Source organism: Larus michahellis, chromosome 2, assembly GCF_964199755.1.
Source record: "Larus michahellis chromosome 2, bLarMic1.1, whole genome shotgun sequence".
NCBI classification, from domain to species: Eukaryota; Metazoa; Chordata; class Aves; order Charadriiformes; family Laridae; genus Larus; species Larus michahellis.
Genome location: NC_133897.1, coordinates 31,862,384 through 31,886,663, shown reverse-complemented (window position 1 = coordinate 31,886,663; position 24,280 = coordinate 31,862,384). Strand labels below are relative to the sequence as shown.

The window sequence follows — 24,280 nt, the reverse complement described above, 5'->3', positions numbered from 1 at the left end:
ACATGGGGGAAAAATAGAAAGGCATTTAAAGAACACCATTTTCATTAGTTCTTTTTGTTTTTTCTCATTTTTCTTGCAGGTTTGAGTAGAGGCGGGGAATGGCAAATAAATGTCTGTATTACTTAGAATGTGTGCAGTAATTTATTTTTTTTTTCTTTTGAGGGGAATTCTTTGTTTGGTTAGGGGGTGGGCAGGTGGAGGGTGAAATCGATGCATTTGAATTCCTAAATTAAATCCTTAGCAATTGCAGAAAAATTCATTAACCCTTCAAATCCTTAACCAGAGTCTAAAAAAGCAATATCCTACCTAAATTCACTCTAACATTCCTCGTATTAATGTAGAGTTTCTAAGTCTCCAGTGTGATTGGCAGGCTTTTCTGTGTAATTGATTAAAAATGTTAGGTCGCATTAGTTACGAAGATAGATATCGCGTTAATTACAAAGATAGATATACAATTCTTACTGTTCTGTGTGGATTTTTTGGTCTGTGAATGGTCCAGAGTGTAACTGTCATGGGAGTCAGCTTTTAGCAAAGCTGACTACAATAAGGATTTGAGTTCAAGTGCCTATGTTAGGTGGGATCTGTGATCCTCCCAGAATGATTTTCTCCTCCGCCATGCCTTGTGCGTGCTGCTCTGAAATGCTAACTGTGTGTTGACGGGTTCCCCCTCGCTGTAACTTGCATCCTTTCTGTTGCTTTTCTGCCTCTAGCCTGTCTCATTGATAACCTGCACACTTTTAATTCCAGACGGTCTTTTGACTTAGCGTTGTCATCTTCTCCTTTCAGAAGTGCCTAGCTGCCATTCCATTTACATGAGGCAAGAAGGCTTCCTGGCTCACCCAAACAGAACAGAAGTTAAGTTTTCTATTATGTATCGCTTTTGTGTGAGAGAAACGTAAAAAATTAAAAAGCCTGGAGGGATTTGGGTTTACTGGTTTAACTCTGCTGCTGGGAAGACTTGCATCATCTTTCTTACCCTTCCCAGTTTTGAGTTTCTGATGCGCTGATTTTTTTTTTTTTCTGTAGCTTCTTTTAGTGCCACAGGTTGATCAGGATAAGAATCAATTTTATGATTAATTTACTCATTCTGCTTTTCAAGGCCTCTAGCAGTTGAAAGGAAGAGGCGCTTAAAAATCTGTCCATTTCACCCATTCTGCTCAAGTGATATTTTCCAGGCTATTGGTGTGACAGGCTCAGTTAACTGTTAAGTAATACATTTTATACTTTAAAATCAGTGAAGGTTTTTGGCTTTTCCTTCTGTTACGATTTTTGCAATGTTTTGGTGCTGCTTGGGCCCAAATTGTGTAGCCACGTGACACGTACCAAAACTTTCAGTGACTTCGGTAGGGCAGAGCTTAGATCATTGTCAAAATTAATAATTCTGAGTAAAAGCACTTTATATGTGTTAAAAATAAGAAGGCCAACAGAACGAAGGAAAAAAGACCACTGAAAGAGAGGTTGTACCCTCCACTCTTCTGCTTTGGTGTATCTTTCTTTCAATATATGATTTTTTTGTTTGTTTAGGGTTTATTTGTTTTTCTTCCAAGGGCAAATTTCACAAACATGAGGAAAATTGGTTTTGAGATTCATAAGAATTCAGACAGATGTATGAATCAAAGCCCTCTAGTAAGACTTCATTCACTAGTGAAAAGACACAACTGGAAAGATAACAAATCTGGCTAAAAGCCCAACTGCTTCTGGGTGGAATAAAGGCAGAAAGTAGAAATAAAAGGTAGTGTTTAACAAGGAGGGTGAAACAGAGATGGAAATTTATAACAGTCTTGGTATATGAAATTATATGAAGTATAGAACCTTGATAAGGGAGGTGAAAGACATCAGGGAAAAATCCACAAACTGCAGGGCTAAGGTCAACAGATTCGAGTTTTAATCACAGCACAGATAGGGAAAAAAAAATCTTAGCCATGTTATGCACTCATAAGTACCTGGAGATGGTAAAATTGTTATGAATGATGTAAAAAAAGCAGTGTTGTTCGATAAATATTTGTTTTCTGTATTTGGAAATCAGTCAATATGGTTTTGTGGAATAAAGGTCATGTCAAATCTGATTCTGTTCTTTGCCGAGATTAAAAGTTTGATTGATAAAGATACTTGTATCGTATAGTTAGACTTTTTATGGCATTCAATTTGCCACTGCATTACATTCTGATTAAGAAGTTAGCACAAAGCAGTATCAATAAAGTACACATTAAATACATTAAGACCTGGCCAACTGACAGATCTAAAAGTTGCTGTCACTGGGCAATCATCTCAGAATGGATTGTTTCTATTATAATTCTGTAGGAATTGATATCAGGAGTGTTGCTATTCAACATTTTCAGTACAGATATGGAACAAAGTTAATAGATAACTTTATGGCACAGAGGTAGGCAGAGTGGTAAATAACGGGCAGGACAGGGCAGTCACACAAAGCAATTTAAATTGTTTGGTAATCTGGGCAGATTAAACAAAATGTGTTTTTAATATGCTGAATGTAGACCAGGCCTATGGAACCGGGAAACAGTATATTGGAAAAAATGATTTGGAGATGGGCCTCCTCCTCCCCGGCTTCGCAGTAGGAAACCAGCCCAACCAAACATTGCAACCGTATGGCAAAAAGGCCTTCTGTAATATTTGCACAGTCAAAAGGAGGGTCAGAGGGAGCCAGGGGAGGAGGAGATGTTTTGTCTTGCTGAGTAGCACCGGTGAGGCTGATACTGGCACGCAATACGGTTCTGGTTAAGCAAGACATTAAAATAATACTGAAAATAGGAGCGTGTATGGAAGAGAGTGCTAGAAAGAATGCAGGGTTGCAGAGAGTGTCTTTTAACGACAAAAATTAAATTTTACAGAATGACCTTAATTGGAAGAAACATCGGGGGTGGGGGTGACTTCTGTGAGGGTGAGGAGGAAATACTGAGTTAGGACTTTTTTAGTCTCGCGGGGAGAAGACCCTCAGGAGCTAATGTTAAAAGTCAAAGCCACGCTAGCTCAAACAGGAAATGAGACAAACATTTTGGAATAAATCATAAAGAAAAATGGGTGCTTTTTTCATTTTTGCAGGTGGAGATTAACTGTCTTTTGGGAATGCACGCATTAATTAAACACCCCTGTACTGAGGCCAAAATGTTGCGATTGGGCGGTGTGTAAAGGATGTGGGATATTAATCTGATTCCTCTATGACTTAGTGTTCCCTCTGGCATTAAGCCTATGATCTCTTCTTTCTCCATGCATCTTTTATATAAACACCTCTCTCTTTTTAACTTACAGGCTGCATGTATGAAAAGGGACCTAGGCAGTTTTATGATGACACTTGCGTTGTTCCAGAGAAGTTTGATGGTACGTATGACACATCTCTCTCTCTTTTTCTTGTGTGGGGAGATGAAAAAGGGAGAGATAAGGGACTTTTCTCTGTTGCTGATCAAAAAAGCTCGGTAACGTTCCGATTTAGGATTCCTTAACACACCATTTGCGGTGCGCCCAACCAAAGCTGACCTTTGTCTCTTGAAACCAAAGTCTCCCTTTCAATAGGATGTCGTTCGACTTTTGCCAGCAGAAGATGCTGTATCCAGAGTTGTGGCAGAGGAGCTCAGTTTCTGTACTGTTGAGAAGTAATAGGAGGATTTCCATTGCACTGATGATCACATACCGCTTGTTGTTTGAGATTTAATGAAAGCTATTCTTATAATTAATGAAACAGTGGAGAAAGCAGCAGCTTTGGTTTTACTGAGGATTAAGCCTCTTGTCTCGCTGTCTGTGAAGTGATGAATTGTGGAGAGTGAGTGTATAGGGCATTTTTGTGTTTGTGTCCATGTATTTTCACTAGGTTAAGCATTGTACTAATGGTTTATTTTTCAGTGGGATTGATAACAAATCAATGATCTTTTCACAACACTACCCATTACAACAGAGTTTTTTTTTTAAAAGAGGGATTCTGAGGTCAATTAAAATAAATGGCCCAAATTATCCTCAGTTACTCTGATGTAAAATCAGTTTCCTGGTGTAACTCAGTTGATTTCAGATTTATTTCATTATAGACAAAGTAGATGGGCTCAGTATTTCTTGCCTGTGACTGTTAGTCTGCAACTTTGGGAAGTAATTTGGAGACCAATTACTTAAATTTGCTAGAGTGGCTTCTTTGTGTTAGTGTATGTGTGTCCAGCTTGCTTTTTTTTTTTAGCAGGAAGGATTAGATACTTTCTGATAAACTCCCAAACAGGTCTCTGATCATAGCCAAAAGTAGAGCTGGAGAACTCTTGGGGTTTTTCTCCTGCTTTACTTTGTGTGTTTACACCTGAGAATCACTTATATGGATTATAAAACTACCGCGTGGCTAGCAGCATTTGTTGCATTTGCTGAAGAACAGGAGACTGTCAGGTGTTTTTCTTCCCCCAAAAAATAAGTGTGGACCTGATCTGTTTTCAGTACCAGTGTCAAATTCATATTTACTTTTATGGGAATAGGATGAGACCCTCTATTACAAGAAGTTAAAACTCCTCAGGAGTAGTTTTTGTCTATGTCTTTCTCAAAAATCCTTTTTCTTTTCGTTTGGGTTTTGTACAGGGAAGGGAATGAAAATGGAAAATAAATAGAAATAAAGTAAAAGAAATAAACGTTTGGAAATACTTGTGTGCTTGCAAAGCAAGTAGTCTGCTGCTGGCTTCTATGACTGTCCATTGAGGGAACACCTTGTGCTCTAGAAGACTGATGTTGTGATACAAATAGGTGTGTTTATACTTGTAGTGTTATGACTTTTGAGGAAGAAATAGCAGATGTGTCATCATGTTTTGGTCAGTAAAGCAAAAGTGGGATAAGCCCAAGTCTAGTCTTGATGTTTCAGAAGTAGATTCTCAGCTGCTCCATTTGAAATCAAAGATCGACACAGGCAAAGGATCTATCTGATCCTCTGTAATAGTGCACTTGCTATTTGTGCATCGCTCAGCTATCGCTAAAAGAAAAATCCTGGCCTTGAAAAAGAAGGCCTTTCAGGGCTGCAACTTGAACCTCACATAAACCACAAAGCCTTGTGTTGATTTATTTGTTTTCCACAGCTATTGACTCAATTTTCTTTCCCAATTACGAAAGGAAGTGCTCCATTTTTAATATTATTATTCTTTCTTTCGCTACATGGAGCTGTTCTGTAATGGCCGTCAGAGCATCCTAACGTTGTGGTTGAATGTAAAGTCCTGCCTTTCTGTATTAAACAGGTCACACTGTTTATTGGAGGGTATTGCTGTTCTGGTAGTTGAAATGAGTTTTACCAGCATATCAAGGATTGCCGTCATTGCGTGCAGAAAAAAATATTCTCTGCTTCAGCATCAGACCTTTCAGCTGTTGTTGTTTGCATGAAGTTGTTTAGTATGAATATGATTTAAAAAACAACAGAGACACGGTATGGATGTAGCAGGATGGTTTTCCATTGGCAGTTTGTGGAACAGCTAGCAGAATATTATTGTTGTTGTTTTTTAAAAGCTTCCTCTGGACGTGAAATTTTAGAAAAATTAACTTAGTGCTTTTCAGGGGGAATACTAATCTAATATGTAGATATGAGTAAAAGTAATATGTGCTTATATGTAAGTCCAATATGCCACAGAGGAACTCGCATATCTGCAGGATTTGCATACCTATACATAAAGTACATGCTGTTTAAGTCCAAGTCAAATACTTTGTCAAATTTTTCTTAGACGCATTTGCATGCAAAAGAAGTTTCACTCGATAGGGTTTTGCAGCTTTATGAAGCATACATTACATTTCCAAAACTGGGGCTTGTGCAAAGTATAGTACACAAACGCAGTTCTTCAGACATCAGGGTTGCTTACAAAAATAGTTCATGCTCTTTCAGATAGAGGATATTGCAAAATGGTTTGCAAGCGAGATTTGCATGGATCAAAAGTAAATGGGGATAGGCTTAGGGAGGCTTCCATAAATCATGACTGAATTTAGGTACCTTTTAGTATATGAATATGTTATTGTAAGAATGTTTACAATCAACAGCAGACAGGGGAATGTTGCATTTGTGGGTGGCTGGGTAGTAAGAATTCTCTCCCTCTGTTTTCTTAACCCTAACGAGTGCTTTGCCGGTTTATCTGACAAATGGAGTGATGATGCTTTTTGTGCATTACTCATCTAACATTGTTGCTATTCTGTGCAGGCGACGTCAAACAGGAGCCAGGCATGTACCGTGAGGGACCCACGTATCAGCGACGAGGCTCGCTTCAGCTGTGGCAGTTCTTGGTAGCTCTTCTTGATGACCCATCAAACTCTCACTTCATAGCGTGGACTGGCCGAGGCATGGAATTCAAGCTGATTGAGCCGGAGGAGGTGGGTTAGACAGACAGCGTGCCCTGACATCCTGTCCTGCAAATTTAATAGCGCTCCTTTGGATTTAGGCTTGCTTTCCTTCAATATTTTGTTTTGGTAGCACTTTAGAAGGGTGACAGAAAGGACTGGCAAGGGAAGTGCTTCAGTTAGGACAGAGGTGTGGTTAAGCATAGAGTTGATTCCTAATCCCTATTATTAGAAAATAATAAAAATATTGCAAGTGCTAGAGTTACAAAATAGCCGGCAGTAGTTGTGGGGCCCAGATTTTTCAGAACCGCTTCATGGATAAAGGTGTGTTCCAAAATCGTTTGAAAACTTGTCCCTGAATAGTCTTCCAACACGAAAGATTCTTCAGTGTAGAGATGTGGGAACTTGGAACTTTTAGTCTGGAAAGACCCCAAGTCGGCAAGGGCAAAGGGGACAGAGGGCAAAGGGCAAGGTTAAGATTGTTAGGTAGTAAAATCCCATCAAGATGATATAACCCCCCCTCTTTTTAGAGTCTTCTTCAGTGTTGCTTCTTATCTGTATTGTTAGATTGTTTAGTGCACGTTTAGATCCTAGGCTTGCAAACACTCATGCATGTCTCTCCTGAACCATGAAGGACTCGGGGGGTAGATAAAATTACTTGTATTCATGAACATTTGCTGAACCGTGACTTAATTCACTTGTGTGATTAACAGGAATAAATGGAACATTTTATTATGTAAACTTTTTTGGACTAGGTAGCATTAAATAATCTATCCTGTGTTCTAAACAGCCATGGAAACTGTTGGAAAATTTGGTGTGTGTGAATTTTATTGTAATACTGATGTAGATGATTTGATTAGGGTTGTCAAAAAGCAGTATCATTCTGTTTACTGTTTCTGCCCCTTGGACAGGGTTGGATAATAGAGGAGACCGCAGCGAATTTTCCCCGTCAGGTTCCCCTCTGAGTTAGAGCTGAGTGGGAACATTCGGGGGTGTAAGGCTGCTTCTGCCTTCCACCAGCTATTTCTGCCGTTTGCCATCCATCTGCTGGCATAAGCAGTCTGAAGGCTTTCTTGCATTTAAGTTACATCATGTGCCAACAGCCCTAAGGGGGATGATTGAGTAGTTGGGGGTGGCGACAGGACTGATGTCCTTTTCCTTCCTGACTTGGTCTGGCTGAGGGGGCAGGTTGCTGCAAGGACCCGTGTGCTGGCTCTCACTAGTCCACACGCTAGTGATGGTCACCGTGGCAGATCCTGGCATTGTGCATCTGAGGATTTGATCACAGAACAGTCTTAGTCGATTAGATATACCAAAACTTTGATCGCAAGTCTGCAGCCTTAGCGGGCTACACGGACTTCGTAGTTGTGTGATCTGTCCCAGGACAAAGTGAAATCTTTGGAAAGGCTTTTGTTTGATTTTGGTGAATGAGATACCTAATTTTACCTGCTGCCCCAGTCTCAGTATTGTTTACCCTTGTAGTTTTGTCTTGTCTTTAAGGTATGTCCAAAGTTTTTAAAGATTAAAGAGATTTATTGCAAAATGGTTCCCAGCAGATGGTGCAAAAACTTTGTAGCTTTTATTAGCTAAGGAAGGGAAAGCAGAAAAACAAACCCCTAAGATTTCCTTATTGTGTAATTCCCTGAAGAACTGGATATTCTGATTTAAGTTAACCAGATCATCTGCTTGTCTGACTTTGTAGCAGTTGCTTTGTGTTTTTGAGCAGCACTGCATCCAAGATCTGGAGGAGACAGGCTACTTGAAACTTGTCTCACTCCTGTGTGCTCTTAGGGAGTACAAAGGAGCCTAAGTTGTTTTCATATGAATGCCATGGATCTGACAGAAACTGTCGATTAAAATAAGAATAGCCTATGGGAAGTTGCACACTTCTGTTGGTTGCCAAGTGTAAATTGAAGGGAAGTCAAAGAGCTTGTTGGTTCAGCTGTGGCAGGATAGGTTGTCAATGACATGACCTTTCCATCCCATCCCTTTCTGGAGGTTTATGCCCTTGTAGAAAGGGTGACAACAAAAATGAATATGTATCAGCTCCTTGAGCACCACAGTTCATTCAGAAAGTAGATAACTGTGAACTGTGGAAGCTAAGAACTGGGCGTAGATCTGTTTCTGCTGTCTTGTCACAGGGACATCAGCCTTCAGCAGGAAGGTGGGTTGGAAGGCTAGAAGCCGGAATCCCTTCCACACAGCAAGACTTAATAAATGCTGTGCAGCTCAGGGGTAGGAAGACTTGCTTACCAAGACTACTTCTGAACCTGCTTGCTTATTTAGGAACGTCGAAATACCACACGATACAGCATATTCTCAACCATTATTTTGTTGTAGTTATCTTTGCTGTGCATTTATTTATTATGCAAGCCTGTTATGCTGGGGACTTTTAGGACTCTGATTAATGCAGGAAAAAACTTGGCAGGAATAAACAAGGAGTGATGTAGGCATGTGTTACAAAGATGAATAGGCGAATCAAGGTTACACATCTAGGCCAAATCTACAGCTGGAATAAATTGACATGATTGGAGGTATGTTTCAATACAGCTATAACATAGCTGAAGTTAGCAGAGCCATGATAATTTACATGAGCCTGAAAAGCTGCACTGCTGAAAGGAAATAATGCTTTCAAAAGAAATTTTAAAAATTATTGTCCAGATGGAGATCAAAGTCATGGATTTTGCTTTTGTTATTTAGTCCCCTTCGATTCTCAGCGCTGCGTGTCGTCTATGGTTTGCATCAAAAGGCTCCAGACACCTATGGGAAAGTTTGGTAGAGCTGTGTGCAGAGAAGCCGCTTGGCTACTCTCTCCTTTTTCTGGAGCTGTATGCATATGCACCTCTCAAACATTTTTATAAAACGTGCTTTAAAGAGTTCATCAGCTCTGACTTTTTTCCCCTCTGGTGACATGATAGTCATTTGTACAGCCAGTAATTGAAATGTCACCAACAGCCGATTATAATTTCAGGTGCAGAATAAGCAGTTAAGTTCTTTAAACAAAAGGTCTCTTTGTCCAGAACTACCTTTGGCAATAAAACAGGAAGCGTAAAGGCAAGTAGAAATCATAAGTCAGAGCAGAAGGCATATTGTTCTCTATGGAACGGCTTCACGAGTTGCTTGCAACTCCCTTTTTATTATTATTTTTTAAGGGAAATTATACAACTGCAACGATGACATTTCTGTCCCATTTTTCATGCTACCATATAGTTCTTCCAAGCAATTACCCTGCCTGCTCTGGTAATTCATTGTCTTTGCTGAAGTAATATTTAAGACTGGGAGTTGGCTTTTGACTCGTGTCTGCTAATAATCTCAACATCTCTGTCATTCCAAGTACAGTCTGTATTAGTTCATGAACTAAGTGTGTATGCATGTGTGTTTAATATAACTTAGTGTTCTGACAGCATGGAAAACACAGGAACAGTACAATTATCCACAGTATCAAACTAAAGAAAAGTTTTCATCTTTCACGAAAGTTTTCTGGTGGAACTTGATAAATATTTTTTTTGTGTGTATCATCTTTCATTGGTTTTACTTATTTTTTATTGGTTTTATTTATTAAAAACAAACAAAAAACTTCCCAGCCTTCCACCACATTTGCAAATAAGTAAGTCTGCTTCAAGTTTAATGGATGACTGTGCGTCCAATTAAAAATCCTAGTAGTACATGGGAAATTCAGGTCATGGCAACCTTTTCTCTTGTGTTTATTCATTGCACCTGCAGGGTTTCCCCTCCCCCATCCCCAAATAAAGTATCTGATGATAAGATCTGCTTGTTAAATGCATTTAACAAATCAATGCTAATCCATTTTTTTGTGGCAGGTGGCACGTCGCTGGGGGATTCAGAAAAATAGGCCAGCTATGAACTATGATAAACTTAGCCGATCACTTCGCTATTATTATGAAAAGGGAATCATGCAAAAGGTGAGTAGCTGATTTTGTATTAAATTTCACTAGAGCGTTGCATGTTAATCCGTAAGTCAGTTTATGAGGAGTACTTGTAACTGCATTGCTTAGGTAGGTTTTTCATCTACTTAGGCAAACACAAAGCTTTTTCACCTATGAGGTTCAGTGTATGCATCAAGATATTTTTTTTTTCTATGTAAAAAATGTCTGTGGTTTTAGTTCACACAATGCACATCATGATTATAGGGAAAGAGGTAACATTCAAAAATATCCAAAAGAGCTTCCTGGCACCTGGGAAAGGCAAACAGTAGAGTACGGCATGAAAAATGTTTTGCAGATCTAAATTAGCTGCACAGCACTTGGGTTCTTTGGTATGTGCAAGATAGGGGAGAAAAATGATACCTATTAACATACCAAATACTTTAATATTTTACCAATAGTGTTGTAAGAATACCATTTTTAAGTGGAATTTAATATTTTATAATAGGCTGAACTATGAGAAATATTTAACAATAATTTATATGTAACAGTCTGGTCTTGCTGATAGCATCCAACCCGTCCTTCCACTGTAGCTTGCTGATTTACGTGTATGTTTTTAAATCTTGCTATGTAGTACTACGTAGATTGAGAAATGAATAGGAGAGACCCGTCTGCTGCATCTATAAAAACTGGCAGGTGTGATCAAAGATCATAATGAACACCTTGTGCTGTAAAACTTGTTCCATGTCTTTTTACATTAGTTTTGTGACCTCTGGTGACTTAAACACGTTTAAACCTGCCATTTGCCAATTCCATGAATGGAAACAATGCTCTTGGCTCAAGTTACTGGGCGACTTTGCCAGTAGGCTTTGTGAAGTCTCAGTTTGGAGTTGCCTGTTACAAGTTCTCTTGCTTTGATTATGGGATCGTTGCAGTGTTCTCCTTTTCACTCTCCAGGAGTCAACCTGGACAACAGTCTGGGCTGGTATTGGCTTATGGTATTTCAGCAGCACAATGTCTCATCCATTTCTGTGTGTCACATAACTGTGCATTGAGTCTTTGTAACGTGGACTGGAGACTGGATCCAGCTGGGGAGAAGGAGAAATGCTTGATTTTGCCACTCCTCCAGGCAGAGGAAGTCCTCGTTGCAGGTTGCAGCTCAGCTGCACAGGCAATTGTGCCAGCACAATTCAAAGGCAGTGCAGAGGCAAGAATAAGTAGCAAAGAGAGTGAAACAAGTTGAAAAGGTGGGGACGGGAATACCGTAAGGCTGATAAAGCTGCCCAACCCACACATCCATTTCATTTGGAAAGTTTACAAGTGCTTCTGACAGCTAGCTTGCTACCTCTTAAACTGCTACTTTATTATCTATAAGAATGTATTTAACACACATTTTAAAAGCTAGTTTGGATGCTTGTTTTTCTGACATAGCAATGTTTGAGGTTTGCCCTGCAATCACCCTATCTGGCCAGTTAGTGTACGTTTAAAAACTAATGGTGGTTGTAGATTCATAGTAGGTTTCTTTGCTGCAAGGTTTGTACACACATTTTTCCCCTTTTGCTTTAAGTTGAGCAGTGATAGAAGGTTATGCAAATGCCCAGTTTCTGAATGCAGCCTTCAGTCTGTCAAACTTGCCGACATTAATTTGATGAAAAAAATTCTACTGCAGATGTAACCTCTACCAAAGCTTTACATTATTTGTACAATAAATAAGCTGAAAATTTAAGGAGGTGCTTCAGACTGTTTTGCACCCGTAAGAATAGAGTTAAGTTTGCAACACTTTTGCCACCTTCATTCGCTCGCTTCCAATACCGTGCTACCTGGAGTTGCAAGAACCAGACAATATGTTCTTTATTTTAAAATACTTTTAATAAACTGTGAGCATGCAACATGGTTGATATTTTTTAACGAATTTCCTTAAATAAGGTGCTTGAGAAGACACCGTATTGACCTTTTTTTTTTTTAAAAAAACAAACAACCAAACAATAATTCTGTATTGCTTTTATCATTCTTCAGCTTTTAGGAAGATGAAGCACAGACAGTTAGTGCTGTTTCTGAATAAGGGAAAACTATAGGATCTTTGGACAAATTGCCCCTCCATAAGCAAATCCAAATGTTCCAACTTTGCATGAGCAATTGCTAAGTACATATTAGCCTACGTATTTGCTTACGCTGTCGCTGTACAATCAGCATGCACTATAACTAAGTGCTTTTATACTTAAGTATGAATCAATCTACCTAAAGTGAAATTCAGATCTCTATCATGCAACGTGATTCTTTTTTCCACGTCGCACACAGCGTGTTGGACTTAGTAATTTTATTTTGCCACTGTAGTGACAATTTGTTTACATTTTCCAGTAAGAACAGTTCCATTTGTGGTTAAGTATAGGAAACAATCGCAAACAAAAGTTTGGAAGTAGAATACCTAGTCCATCTTCCAACAGGATATCACGTGTGGCAAAACCGAGAGCGTTCCGCACAGTCTGCTTCTGCAGATCTCTGTTGTCTTTGCTAGGTCATTGCCTTAGCAGTTCTGCGTTATTAATTGCGCAACAAAGGTGAGTTCTTCTCGAGACTGTTGAACTCGGACTTGCAAAACCACACGGCCTTACGTTGCACCTTTTTGTCCCTTCTGTTGTCCTAAGGTGGCTGGAGAGAGATACGTCTACAAGTTTGTTTGCGACCCTGAAGCGCTTTTCTCCATGGCTTTTCCAGACAACCAGCGCCCCTTACTGAAGACTGACATGGAGCGCCACATCAACGAGGAGGACACTGTACCTCTGTCCCACTTTGATGAGAGCATGGTCTACATGCAGGACGGTGGCTGCTGCAACACCCACCCCTATAACGAAGGCTATGTCTATTAACAACAGTGACAGTGAAGGGGGTGTTTTCCCCCTCCCTTAGGCTTCTCCTCTTTCACAAGACCCAGAGGAAAGCTGACTCGACTTCAGTTTGTTTTTTAAATAGTACACTAAAAGGGGCTTTTCCTGTTGCATTACTCCAATGGTCTGCCATGGACAGCGCACTTTATTTGAAAGGGGAGGGTTGGAACCTAAACGTTATTCTGTGTAACAGGAGCAAAAGGGTGGGTTTGCTTTTTACTTAAGTTTGGGAAGGGAACATACAGGTTTTAAGTACAAAAAAAGCTATATCATGTCTGGTTTGTTTCATATCAGCATAAGATATTGTACATTTTCTCTGGGTATCCATAGTACAGTTAATTCTCATTGTGCAAAATAACCACTTGATGATGATATCAGCACAGCATGCCTAGGGCATTTTTTTTCTTGCCATTCTTAATTGTCTTTCTGCAGTTATAAAAGAGAAGCAAAGCGTATACCACAGCATTTAATTTAGAAGCTTGCAGTGGCAGACCTTGCACCTTGCCTCTGAAAACAACCAGATATCTTGAGAGTTCTTTCTTTTTTTTTAATTTTTTTTTTTTTTTTTTGATACGGCCTCAAAAAAAAAATTCTGTTTAATGACAGAGTGGCCATAAGTACAGTGACCAAGCAGCAAAATCCCTGACTTCAGACTGCGAGCCGCGTAGCATATCTGGTACCACGTTGCTATACACGTATGTCCCATGCCACGGCTCAGACCTTTCAAGATCCATTTGAGGGCAGTAACTATATGTGGTAGGCTTTCTGACGATCATGTCAGCATTAAATACAGGATCATGATCGGGAGGGAGAAAACATTTTGTGTCCTTCCATTTCCTTTGGTACATAAATAAGTTATTTAATCAATAGGAATTAACTGTACTAAGTCACATATCTAATTATGCTGTTTAGACACAGCAAGCACTCCTTGAGAAAAATATCCAATACACTAAATAGGTACTTTAGTAATTTTTAGACACGGTACCCATTAATATGCATTTAAACCTTTTACTGCTGTGTTATGTTGATAACATATATAAATACTAGATAATGCTAATGCTTCTGCTGCTGTCTTTTTCTGTAATATTCTCTTTGATGCTGAATTTACTATGACCATTTATAAGCAATGCTGTAACTACAGGTAGCATTTCAGGACAAAATAGATGACTTGAACCATTTATTGCTTAGAAAATAGCTTACGCCATAGCTGTGCTATAAGCAGCTTTTATGCGCATCCACAAATGACTAGTAAGCTTCAGCTTGCTAAGGAAAGCTCTGCAGAACCTTTTGTAATTTTCGGTGGAACGGAGACTTAGACGAACTGTCAAAGAATACCATGAAGTCGCTGTATGACGTTGTAGTGCTGGCACTGATGTTACCAATCAACTTGTTTTGGACACTAAATGTAAATGTGATCAGATATGCTCGGAAGAGGGGTTTTTTTGAGGGATTTTATTTGTTGTTGTTACTTTTTCAAATCGTTTTATTTTTTGAGAGGGGTAATCTTGAACACAAGCTGCACATACTGCTCTGTATGTAAAATGGAAAAAAAAAAAAAAGCCCTGACAAAACCTCAAAAGTTTAAAATATTTATGAGCACCTTTTCTGAAATATAATATTTCCTAGTTTGAAGGGAGGGAGAGGGGGTAAGATCTGGATTTCTTTTTTTGCCCAGTGAAATTTATATGGGTGTTACATGGGGTGCCTCACTTTCCTATATTCCCAAGAAGTGGGAGGAAAACGAGTGCATAACCATAAAACAACAAGAATAATTTTCATCACAATGGATGAATTTCAAAGACAATCCTAGGTGGTGGGTTAATTTTCCATCCTCTGTCAGTTAAGACACTAGTTAAGCTATGAATATTTTAATATGCAATTAATCAAAAGTAAAGAAGTGTAGTGGTCACTAGAAACCACAGGTGCATAAAAAAACATTTGGGCAGGTATTTAATTTACTCAGATCCATAAGACAACATATTTTATGGGAGTGTATATATGCCTTAATATGTCACCTAATTCTGTCATCCATAAGTCTCAATGGCACTTAAATTTTCGGTGATCAACCCAGAATCAGAAGTCTAAAACTGCAGAATTAGCAAAAAGGAAAGGGAAAAGGTTGAGTAAGATTGTTTAAAAAAAATGTGATTTCCATTGAAAATAAGGTTCAAATGAAACATGCTTTGATGAAAAGTCCTTGGATTGGTTTTGGTTCTTTAATGTCAGCACGGAGCGCCTCTTGCCTGTGGCAGGATGTGGATATTTGGGAAAGGGGTTGGACAAAAAAAGGAAAAAAAAAGGAAAAAGAAAAAAAATGAAAAAAATGCATCAAATGTGTAATATTTAAGAAGAAATATATATATATATGTATACGGTAGTGACTCACTGAACAAAACAAGCAATCAGACCAACATTACATGATCTCTCAGCAGAAGATATAAAAGTCTTTCACTGAACTGATTAACCCTTTTTAAAATGTACCTAAGAGGTTTATTTAAAGTCTGTTTTTATTCCACTTTTTTGTTTGTTTGGGTTTTTTTTTTTCTTTGTTTGGGGTTTTCAGGTAGAATAATAAATCTGGCAGCTGATTTCTGCAAGATTGTTGTGTATTGGATTCCTAACCATTTGGACTGGAGAGGCCCCTGCAGTAAGGTTCTTGTTTTAGAAGAGGAGATGATGATCTCTTCTTAGTGCCTAGAATAGCTTCCTGCAAAATGGAACCAAAAAAAAAAAAGAAAAAAAAAAGTGAGGAGTATGTACAATTCCTATATGAATTATAGCCAGGGTTTCGGTTGCCCAAACATCATATTTGACTGACAAAAGAGATGGGGGATGGTCTATGTAAATTTAGAGAAAGATTGATTCCAACTAGGAACACTTACAACATTTTCCCAGGGCGTTTTAATACCCTACTGAATTTGAATGTGGGGTGTCGGGGGCTGGGGTGAGGGTGCTGCGTTTTTGGTTGGTTGGTCGGGGTTGGTTTTTTTTGTTTTTTTTTTTTTTGGCTTTGTTTTCAAGCTGTACCACAACTGGAGAGAAAATGCAGGCTTCACCTCAGAAGGAGGAGCTGTAGTGGCGTTAGCTTGTGTGTGTTTGCTTGTGCATCTTTTTGCCGCCCAGAGCAGCTGCCCAGGCGGCTACTGTGAGACAAATCCAGGGGTCATCGCTGCAAGGCTGTAGGTGCTCGGGTTTCCCCTGCTGTGACGGTTCAGTTGCACCGGTAGCTGAACGGAGGTGAAATTAGATAAGGACTTGGCAGGTCCCCCCAGAATCCGTTTGAGAGAGTTAAGATTACAGGTTTAGGGCAACGCACAAATTTTGCTTTGGGTATACGACTATCCATAACAGAGGGCCTAAGCCTTTTCTCTCCAAGGTCACACCAGTCTTAACTTTCCCACACGCTAACTGCAGTGCAAATCTTCACGTTAAATTCTGGGAAAGCCTGAATTTCATATGCTTGTCAGACCAAATCTGCCTGCTTTACTTACAGCTGGAAGCTGTGGTAACTAGGGAAAACTGGGATATGGGAACATTAAGGATCATTTTCTCTGGTAATTCCCTGCGAAGAGCCCTTTGCTCAGAGTCTTTTCATCTTCGAGATTCTCTGGTACCTGGGACTATTCCCCAGGGATTCGTGCTTACAGTTTTATTGCCCTTGGCTTCTGACTGGTTTGGGTTGCAAGTCCATCTTCACAGGACAATTATCATCTAGTAAATATTTTTGCCCTGTTTGTGGTTTTTTGTTTGTTTGTTTTTTAATAGCAGGAAATAGATGAATGTGTGCAAAAGGTATTATGAGGAAATCTTTGAGTTGTTAATGGCTGTACTTTCTCCTCTGAAGAGCATTAGCTTCAGTTCACATACTACAGGTAATAGCGCTCATGAACAGCCCTTTTCACTGCTCACATTAATAGCACTGAGGACTTTTCCAAATAATCTCCTTCAAAGATGTTTTGGGGGCCTTAATTAATATGGTATATTACACTCTAAGAACCATCACTTTGAAATACCCCACTTGGATCTCGCTGTAAGAGCCTAGGTGATTAATCTCTCAGTTCTTTGCTGGTTGGTTGGGGAGGTTTTTGTGTGTGTTTTTGGCTTTTTTTTTTTTTTTTTTTTAATCAGAGGCTACTCTGCTGGGAAAGGAGGTAGCAGCTGGGAGCAGGTGCCTGTTCAAAGTCCCCTGCGTTTTGCTAAGATACCAGGCTGAGAACTAGAGCATCTGCAATACATAACAGCCCTGCCCTCCCCTTATTCTCTTCTAGAGGAGGGAAATACAGAGCGTTGTCTTCTGTTGCTTCTGCTACAGGAGTGGTAATCTCTGGCAGAGCAGGGGAATGGAAAGTTAGGGGCAGTAGCATTTTACAACTACAAGATGAGCCAGAGGATGTCTGTCAGATCCCTAAGAATCAGAAATGCATCAGCAAAGCGCTGTACCTTACCACCCAGCTTTCATGACTGCGTAGGTAGGTAGAGTTAACTAACTAAAGTTTACTTCAGGAGGCTGAAATATTGGTTTCCCCCTTGAACACCAATTTAATTTCTGTGGGAAGAAAATATCTGCGCCATCTTCTTATGTAATAGTCTGAAAATGCCTATGAAGAGTCTCATTGACATTTTCCCAAAGAACTATTTTTGTGTGAAAGTGACACAATAAACATCACCAAAAGAAGGGATAAATAAACTCCCAAGAAAGTATCCATACATCATGTTCTCCAAAACTGTAGCGTTGTTTACCCCAGAAATGTGTCATGTCTTTAATACTGCTGCAGTATTTTCCTTATTACATACTTTCATTGGACTGACCTCAAAAATACACAGCATACCCTAAAGTGTTTTTGAAACGAGCTTCCTGCTGTTAATAGAGGTTACAGGAAGGTACCCCTGAGGCAGGGTGACAATCAAGCATTTGGATCTGATAAGCCCTAGTTCTGTGTCTTTGTCCTTGCAAAGCTCTGTGGGCATTTCTGCCCACGTCCATGCTTTTTAGTTGCATGATAGAGAAGTGATTACAGCCACTCCTTGGTGGGCTGGGTTTGGGGTTTTTTTTGGTTTTGGTTTGTTGTTGGGTTTTTTTGTTTGTTTATGAGTAGCTATGATTTGCTTTATTTCAGAAGAAATGTGTCTATGTATCTCTTTCCACACTCCAGGTAACCAGGTAGATACCTGGGGTCCAAAGTAGCATTTTTTGCTGTGTAATCCGCGGTACAGACTATGGCAGTTCCTTGCCGCTGCCTTAAAAAAGAAAGACTAGAGGAGATTTCACTGTTTTCTTACCCCTCCCCTCCGTGATAGGACCCAGTGGATCTATCTGAAGACAGTTTAAACCAATTCTTCACTCACCCATGATATTTTGGTGAACAGTGTGCTCATTAGTTACTACAGTGGCCTTTATAGAAGCCCAGAGTTGAGTGGTTTAGATGTACCGCAAAGGGCTCTCTGGTGGCTTTCAGGGACAGCCTTGCATGGGGAGCGGCATGTGGCTACATGACCTAAATAAGAGGCAGAAGGAGGTGTTTTTGCAGAGGTGCCAGCTCCTCAGAGTTCGAGATGTTTGCTGAAATACACAGTTAAGGCTGCTGCAGGGCTAGCTGGGGTGAGCCTGCCCCGGAGCACCTGGCGAGGAGCTCTGTGTCCACGTGGAAAGCCAGAGAGAGCGTGATCCCAGCATGTCTGGGTGAGGCACAGAGATGGGAAAAAGTCTGTCAGGGGCAATCTGGCCCTACCAACTAGCTAATCCAGAGCTGATTAGTACAGGAAGGAGGAGGTTATATGGCCAATATAGTAAATCACAGCGGTAATTATTTGAAAGGCATACTGCAGGAGAATCATAAGAAATGATGGAAAGTAATAAACTCTGTAAACAGCAGTGATTTTTTTAAGACCCCAGTGCTTGTGGGAGTGCTTCAGGAAAAGGAAGAGAGAAAGTAAAACACAGAAAGGGACGGTAATATTAGATGAGAACAACAGGAGTCAAATCATGAGCTGCATTAGGGGACCTGGAAGATTGCAGTGTTTTAGATAAGGAAGGGACTAAGATAAGTAAAGAGTCAGTAAACCGAGATAAGAGCAAGAGAGAGAAGGTAATTGGAGGCAGTGCACTTTGTGGTCAGTGGGCCAAATGTGTTAGGCTAACAGAGCTGCACCAGGGATGGGTTTGGCCCCAATAGTATATCCCCAAAGACAGGAATATCAGAACTGACTTTGGAGTGATTGTTGATAATTTGGTAAAACCATCTGCACGGTGTTTGGTAGCTGTTAAAAGGGCAAACAAGATATTGGAATATGCAGAGAGTGTTCTGGGCTATAAATGTAGTGGCTTTATTGTCCCACTGTGTTTAAAAAAAAAAAAAAAAAAAAAAAGAAGAAAACCTTACAGGATAGTGGGTCAGACTGTGGGTTGGTGTAAATCAGCTCGGTTTCCTTGAAGTCAGCTGAGTAGCTTTATGCTAACAAGAGTCTGTGACCTGTATTTAGCAATGTGTATCCCTGTCTAGTGTGGTATATACGCAGGACACTTTTGCTTGTTACATTATTCAGAAAGATATACAAATGATCAAGACGTGGGGCTTAGCATGAGACCAATAATAAAAGATGAAATTTAACAAAAAGGTACGTCTTATGAATTCTACTGATGTAGATAACTCATTTCAATTTTGTATAAAGCTCTCTGCTGGAGCTCCATACACCTCTTTAATCCTTACAGTGATCTTTTGTGACCGATGCTGGCAGACTGTGCGTGCTGGAGTCCGTGCTACAGGTGACTCAGCGTTGGTCTCCGCAAAGGTGACTGGGATCTGTAGGGTCAGGCTGCCTTCCCAGCTGCTTATGAAGATCATGTGGACATTTACAAGTCTTAAGGAGTGCACTAAGCTTCCAGTCATTCTTGGCACTAGCAAATTTCAGGTACATTGCAGGTTTAGCTACAAAGGCTAGACTTGCAAAGAGATTTGAGCCACTGCTCTGCTGCATATTACAAGGCCCTGTGAGCCCAGCTGTAAGAATTTAGGGTATCTAAGGGCCTCCACAAAATCTTTCAAAAGGTGGTCAGCTGAACCAGGGCTTCTCTGCTTCCTGCAGGAATGAAATGTAGGAGACACAAGATGAGTGAAGACCTAGATCTGCATCTACAGAGAAATAAAACGAAGGACGCCTTTGTATTATTATTTTAGAGTTTCAGTGCTGCAAGGGAGGGAGGGAGGGAGGGAGTTCACAGGAGTTGAGGCAGTCAAACGTTTCCTTGGAGCCCAGAATAGATGCCTACACCCAGAAAAGGACTGTTAGTTTTATGCAGCACATACATGTGTCTGCTCAGCATTCAAGCTTTCCTGAATTTGGTTTTTGGTGTTTAATTCTTCCTAATACGTAGAGGAATATTCTGCTCAGTAACAAGTTTTCTTTTAGACACTCTAATGCTCTACTTTATGGTACACACAGTTTCTTTGTGAATCTAGCCTTAATGACCGAAGAGGCACTGCCACATAAGGAAAGGTAAATTCCTGGAACTATGCAGTCCATTGAACTGAGTAGTTTCCGTGATCATGATCTCGCCTTGGGTAAGTGACATAGCTTGGCTGTGGCAAACCCAGTCCTTGAACCTCAACTTGGCTTATTAATGCTTTATGCCAGCTAAATGCCAGGAAAGCAACTCCACGCATCATGTTACTTTCTCTTCTGATCCCCACATCTAAGGTTGTGGAAGACCTAGAAAGATACCAAGAGACATCATAAGAATAAGCAATGCTTACAAATGGCTTTTGTATTATCAGAAACTTAAAAGGATTCAACTTGGGACAGGTAGTGGAGAAGGAATAAAATCAAGTTCTATAACATCATGAATTTTTTGGAGAAGAATAGGGAATAAAAATTTACTGGGTCTCATAACAATTTATTGGTGGGACAATAGAAAAAAAGCAGTTGAGGCACTTTAAGAACATTAAGGAAGTACTTTATCATACAGCACAATCATTAATTTGTGAAATTTATTGACGTAAGCTGTTTTAGGTGGCACAAGTCTTAAACGAATTAAGAAAAATTGCTTAGAGAAATTCATGGAAGAAATGGCCAACAGCGATTCTTGACTATGATGATGAAGTCGAACTCTCCAAATCAGAGAGTCCCTAATACAGAGACTGTCGGACCTTCAGAGGACATGCCAGAGTCACCCTCTTCGCATCCTCTCTTTCTAAACACTGGTGCTGGTCTGTCCTGGCATGGATGGACCTTTGGCTACAGGTGACTTGGTATCTCCTAGAAGTGAGTATTATTTGAAATGTTCTGGTGGTACAAGGTGGTGTTCTGTATCCTGCATTTTGTTTGGGTCCTGTGATTGAACTAAAAAGGATGTAACACAACTGGCTTCAGTAGTTTGTGTGCTTTGACACTAAATCTGTAAATTTGAACCTGGAATCCTTTGCCTCTAGGATTTGTTTTCCTTACTAACAAACACACCCTTTACAAAGAGCTGTTGTCAACTTGCGTGTGATTACTAAGCTGCTGACATTGGGGTCGGAGTTATTTTTAAAGGGAGAGGAGAAACATTGCTGCATTTGTGTTTAACTGGGAATTGCATGTCTCAAAAAAGAAGAAACAAACAACCAAAAAAAAAAAAAACCAAGAAAAAAAAATTGACCAATTAGTGAGTAATATGCCCGTTTATATCCCTAGCGCCTGACATTTCACCATGAAGTTTTCTCTGTGTGTGGCATTTTTGCATATAGCAAGCTAAGGCTGTTTGGTAACGTATAGGGTTGAAGCAGGACTCAGAAGTTATAAGCCCTCGAAATAAGGAGAGAGAGAAAAACACAATAATGAATGTCTTTCCCTTCTCATATTGCCTCTAACTCTATCAATAACATATTCCATAATGCTTTAAGTTCCATCCTCAACAGATGATAACATTAAGCAGTACATATCCTAATTTCATCAGACTTGGACTCTTGCTCAAAACCTTAGGTGACTTCATGCATTTATATCAATTGTATCAGCAGACCAGTGCATCTGACTCTTTGAAAGCAGGTGCGGATCCACACAGAGATTTCTCCTGACAAGGTGGTTTGGATTTTGATGGGATGGTTATGACAAACAAAGACAGCAGGAGACTCAAATCTCATGTCAAATAATAGAAAAAGCTCTGGGAATACTGTGTATGTGGTGTCTTCAGTTAGTAATATCTTTGGAAGACAAAAGGCAGGTTTATTTGGCTGATTTGTGCTACTTGGGGATGACCCTGTGCATGAACTGTAATGGGAAGCCAGTATTTCTGAAAATTTATATAAGAGGATCTAGCCAGAGAAGCGTGACCTGCTGACTCATTGTCCCCAAATGGTATCAGTCTAAAATATCATTGCAAGTGTGAGCTGAATTCTCATAAAGCCCTAAATGGGACAGACAGCAGTTCCATACATTAGAAGGACAGAGGGTCACATATGGCTCTGCCCAGTAGGGAAGAACAAAGGAAGAATCTCGAGACCATTAAGCATAAGAAAAGAAGATTATAGCTCTCAGTCTTGCTGCAAATCGGCAACTGCAAGCTGTAAATTGTGACTCATGAGCAGTAAAAATTATCTTGGAGCGGCTAGCTCACAGACCTTTAATTCTGGGGCATCAGATGAGTTGAGGTTCTGTTGGACTGCACGCCCAGGATCACCTTTCTATCTGGAGACGTAAGTAACTCAAGCCAATGAATTTTCACACTACATGAAGTGGTCCCAAATTTGCTAAGGAAAAGTTCATCTGGAATGTTCAACCAGATGTGTTAAAGTCATTACATTAAAAAAACACACCTTTTTATAATGCTAAAAAAAAAAAATAAAATGGGAATCAGTATATAGACAGCAACATTATTGCTAAAGAAAAGGATCCACAGGGGCTTATACACATAGCAAGAAAAGCAAGCCAGTCCAATGTTTAAGGTTTTTAATGGTTGTACAGGTATAGGTCGCTTCCTTTTTTTGCATGACCCTGCTTTATGACAGAAAAATAAGCTTCCCCTTAAAAATTTAATATCTATCAAAATTCCTAATCTTTTTCTTTATTCTTGTTGCTGAAAGATGAAATTCAGTTTTACAGCTGAAGTCTGTAACCCACTCCTTACTGGATGCAGTTGGTGCTATGCCATATTTATAGAATGCATCATGGAGCAGTGTGATATAATATTTTTATTGACGTGGATGTGAAGGAGATGTATTACCATGCCTGAGCTGCTTGTTATTTCCATGCCGTTTACTTGCGATGGCAGAAGTACATTTTACAGCTCCTTCCCCCAAAATAAAAAAAGGCTTTTATAGCAATATTCCCAAGCATCTTTTATTTTCTCTGAGCCTCATATGCTGAAAAGCAAAAAAAAAAAAAAAAAAAAAGAAAAAAAAAAAGAGAAAGCTATTCTTTAAATATTTAGAAATTTTTGAATAACAGCCCAGGTTTCATCATTTGTCTGCCTACGAAGTTAATGACTGTGATAGAAAGTCTCAAGTCCTGACAAAGTATTCGAAAGTGAGATCAAGGTAGAATGTCTTAGAGAAGCAGCACAGATGTGTTAGCTTCTATTTGTGCACGCACACACATATTAAAAGTGCTTCTTTCAAAAAAAAGTTATCAATGATTCCAGACATTTATAAGATAGAAGTTGATGGTTCCTGTTTTGAGACTTTTTTATATTGTACTGCCATCATCTATTTTCAGTGGAAAGACTCAGAAGTATCCATCTCACATTGTAAATTTATCATGATAAGGCTATAAGAAGCTCTAAAAATGCTTTGAGAATGTAGGCTTTGAGGACTTAAAATTGTATTTTCCCTATCTGAAAACCCCAGAGTCAAAGAGCTTACTAAGATGTCAGTGATCACATTCTGAATGGTTTTCTAGATGTAGAAAAGCTATTCTTAAGGAAGATCTGAGCTTTAACAAAATTAGTCTATTTTGATCTTTAGTCTGTTGTAATTTTGGAAGAAAACTTCAGATTTTGTGGGAGAATGAGGGAAACTTTATCAGAAAAGAAAGGAAGATAAGTTTTCCAGGGTGCTGGAATGTGAGGTGCCCAATGAAGCAGGAAAAAGAAAGTTAAAAATGCATGGATAATTACAGTTGACATATAGCTTTGTGATTTACTACATGGATTCTATTCATGTACATAGACTCTATAGGCACTTTATATAATAGCCATGTAATTAATGTATACATTATTAATATATAAGTGTTTCTATTAAGAGATGTCATTAATGA

General features: G+C 39.5%; 1 protein-coding gene across 4 annotated transcripts in view; it reads left to right on the top strand.

Annotated features, from left to right (window-relative positions):
* The window catches only part of ETV1 (ETS variant transcription factor 1), a 67,789-nt gene extending 52,454 nt beyond the window's left edge, over positions 1 to 15,335 (top strand). For all 4 annotated transcript variants that reach the window (XM_074574773.1, XM_074574774.1, XM_074574775.1 and 1 more), the window contains 5 exons: positions 787 to 855; positions 3,268 to 3,336; positions 6,149 to 6,318; positions 10,107 to 10,208; positions 12,815 to 15,335. In XM_074574773.1, the coding sequence (XP_074430874.1) occupies positions 787 to 855; positions 3,268 to 3,336; positions 6,149 to 6,318; positions 10,107 to 10,208; positions 12,815 to 13,036 (632 nt within the window). In that variant the 3' untranslated portion in view covers positions 13,037 to 15,335. The remainder of the gene's footprint in view (positions 1 to 786; positions 856 to 3,267; positions 3,337 to 6,148; positions 6,319 to 10,106; positions 10,209 to 12,814) is intronic.
* The last annotated feature ends 8,945 nt before the right edge of the window (positions 15,336 to 24,280 follow it).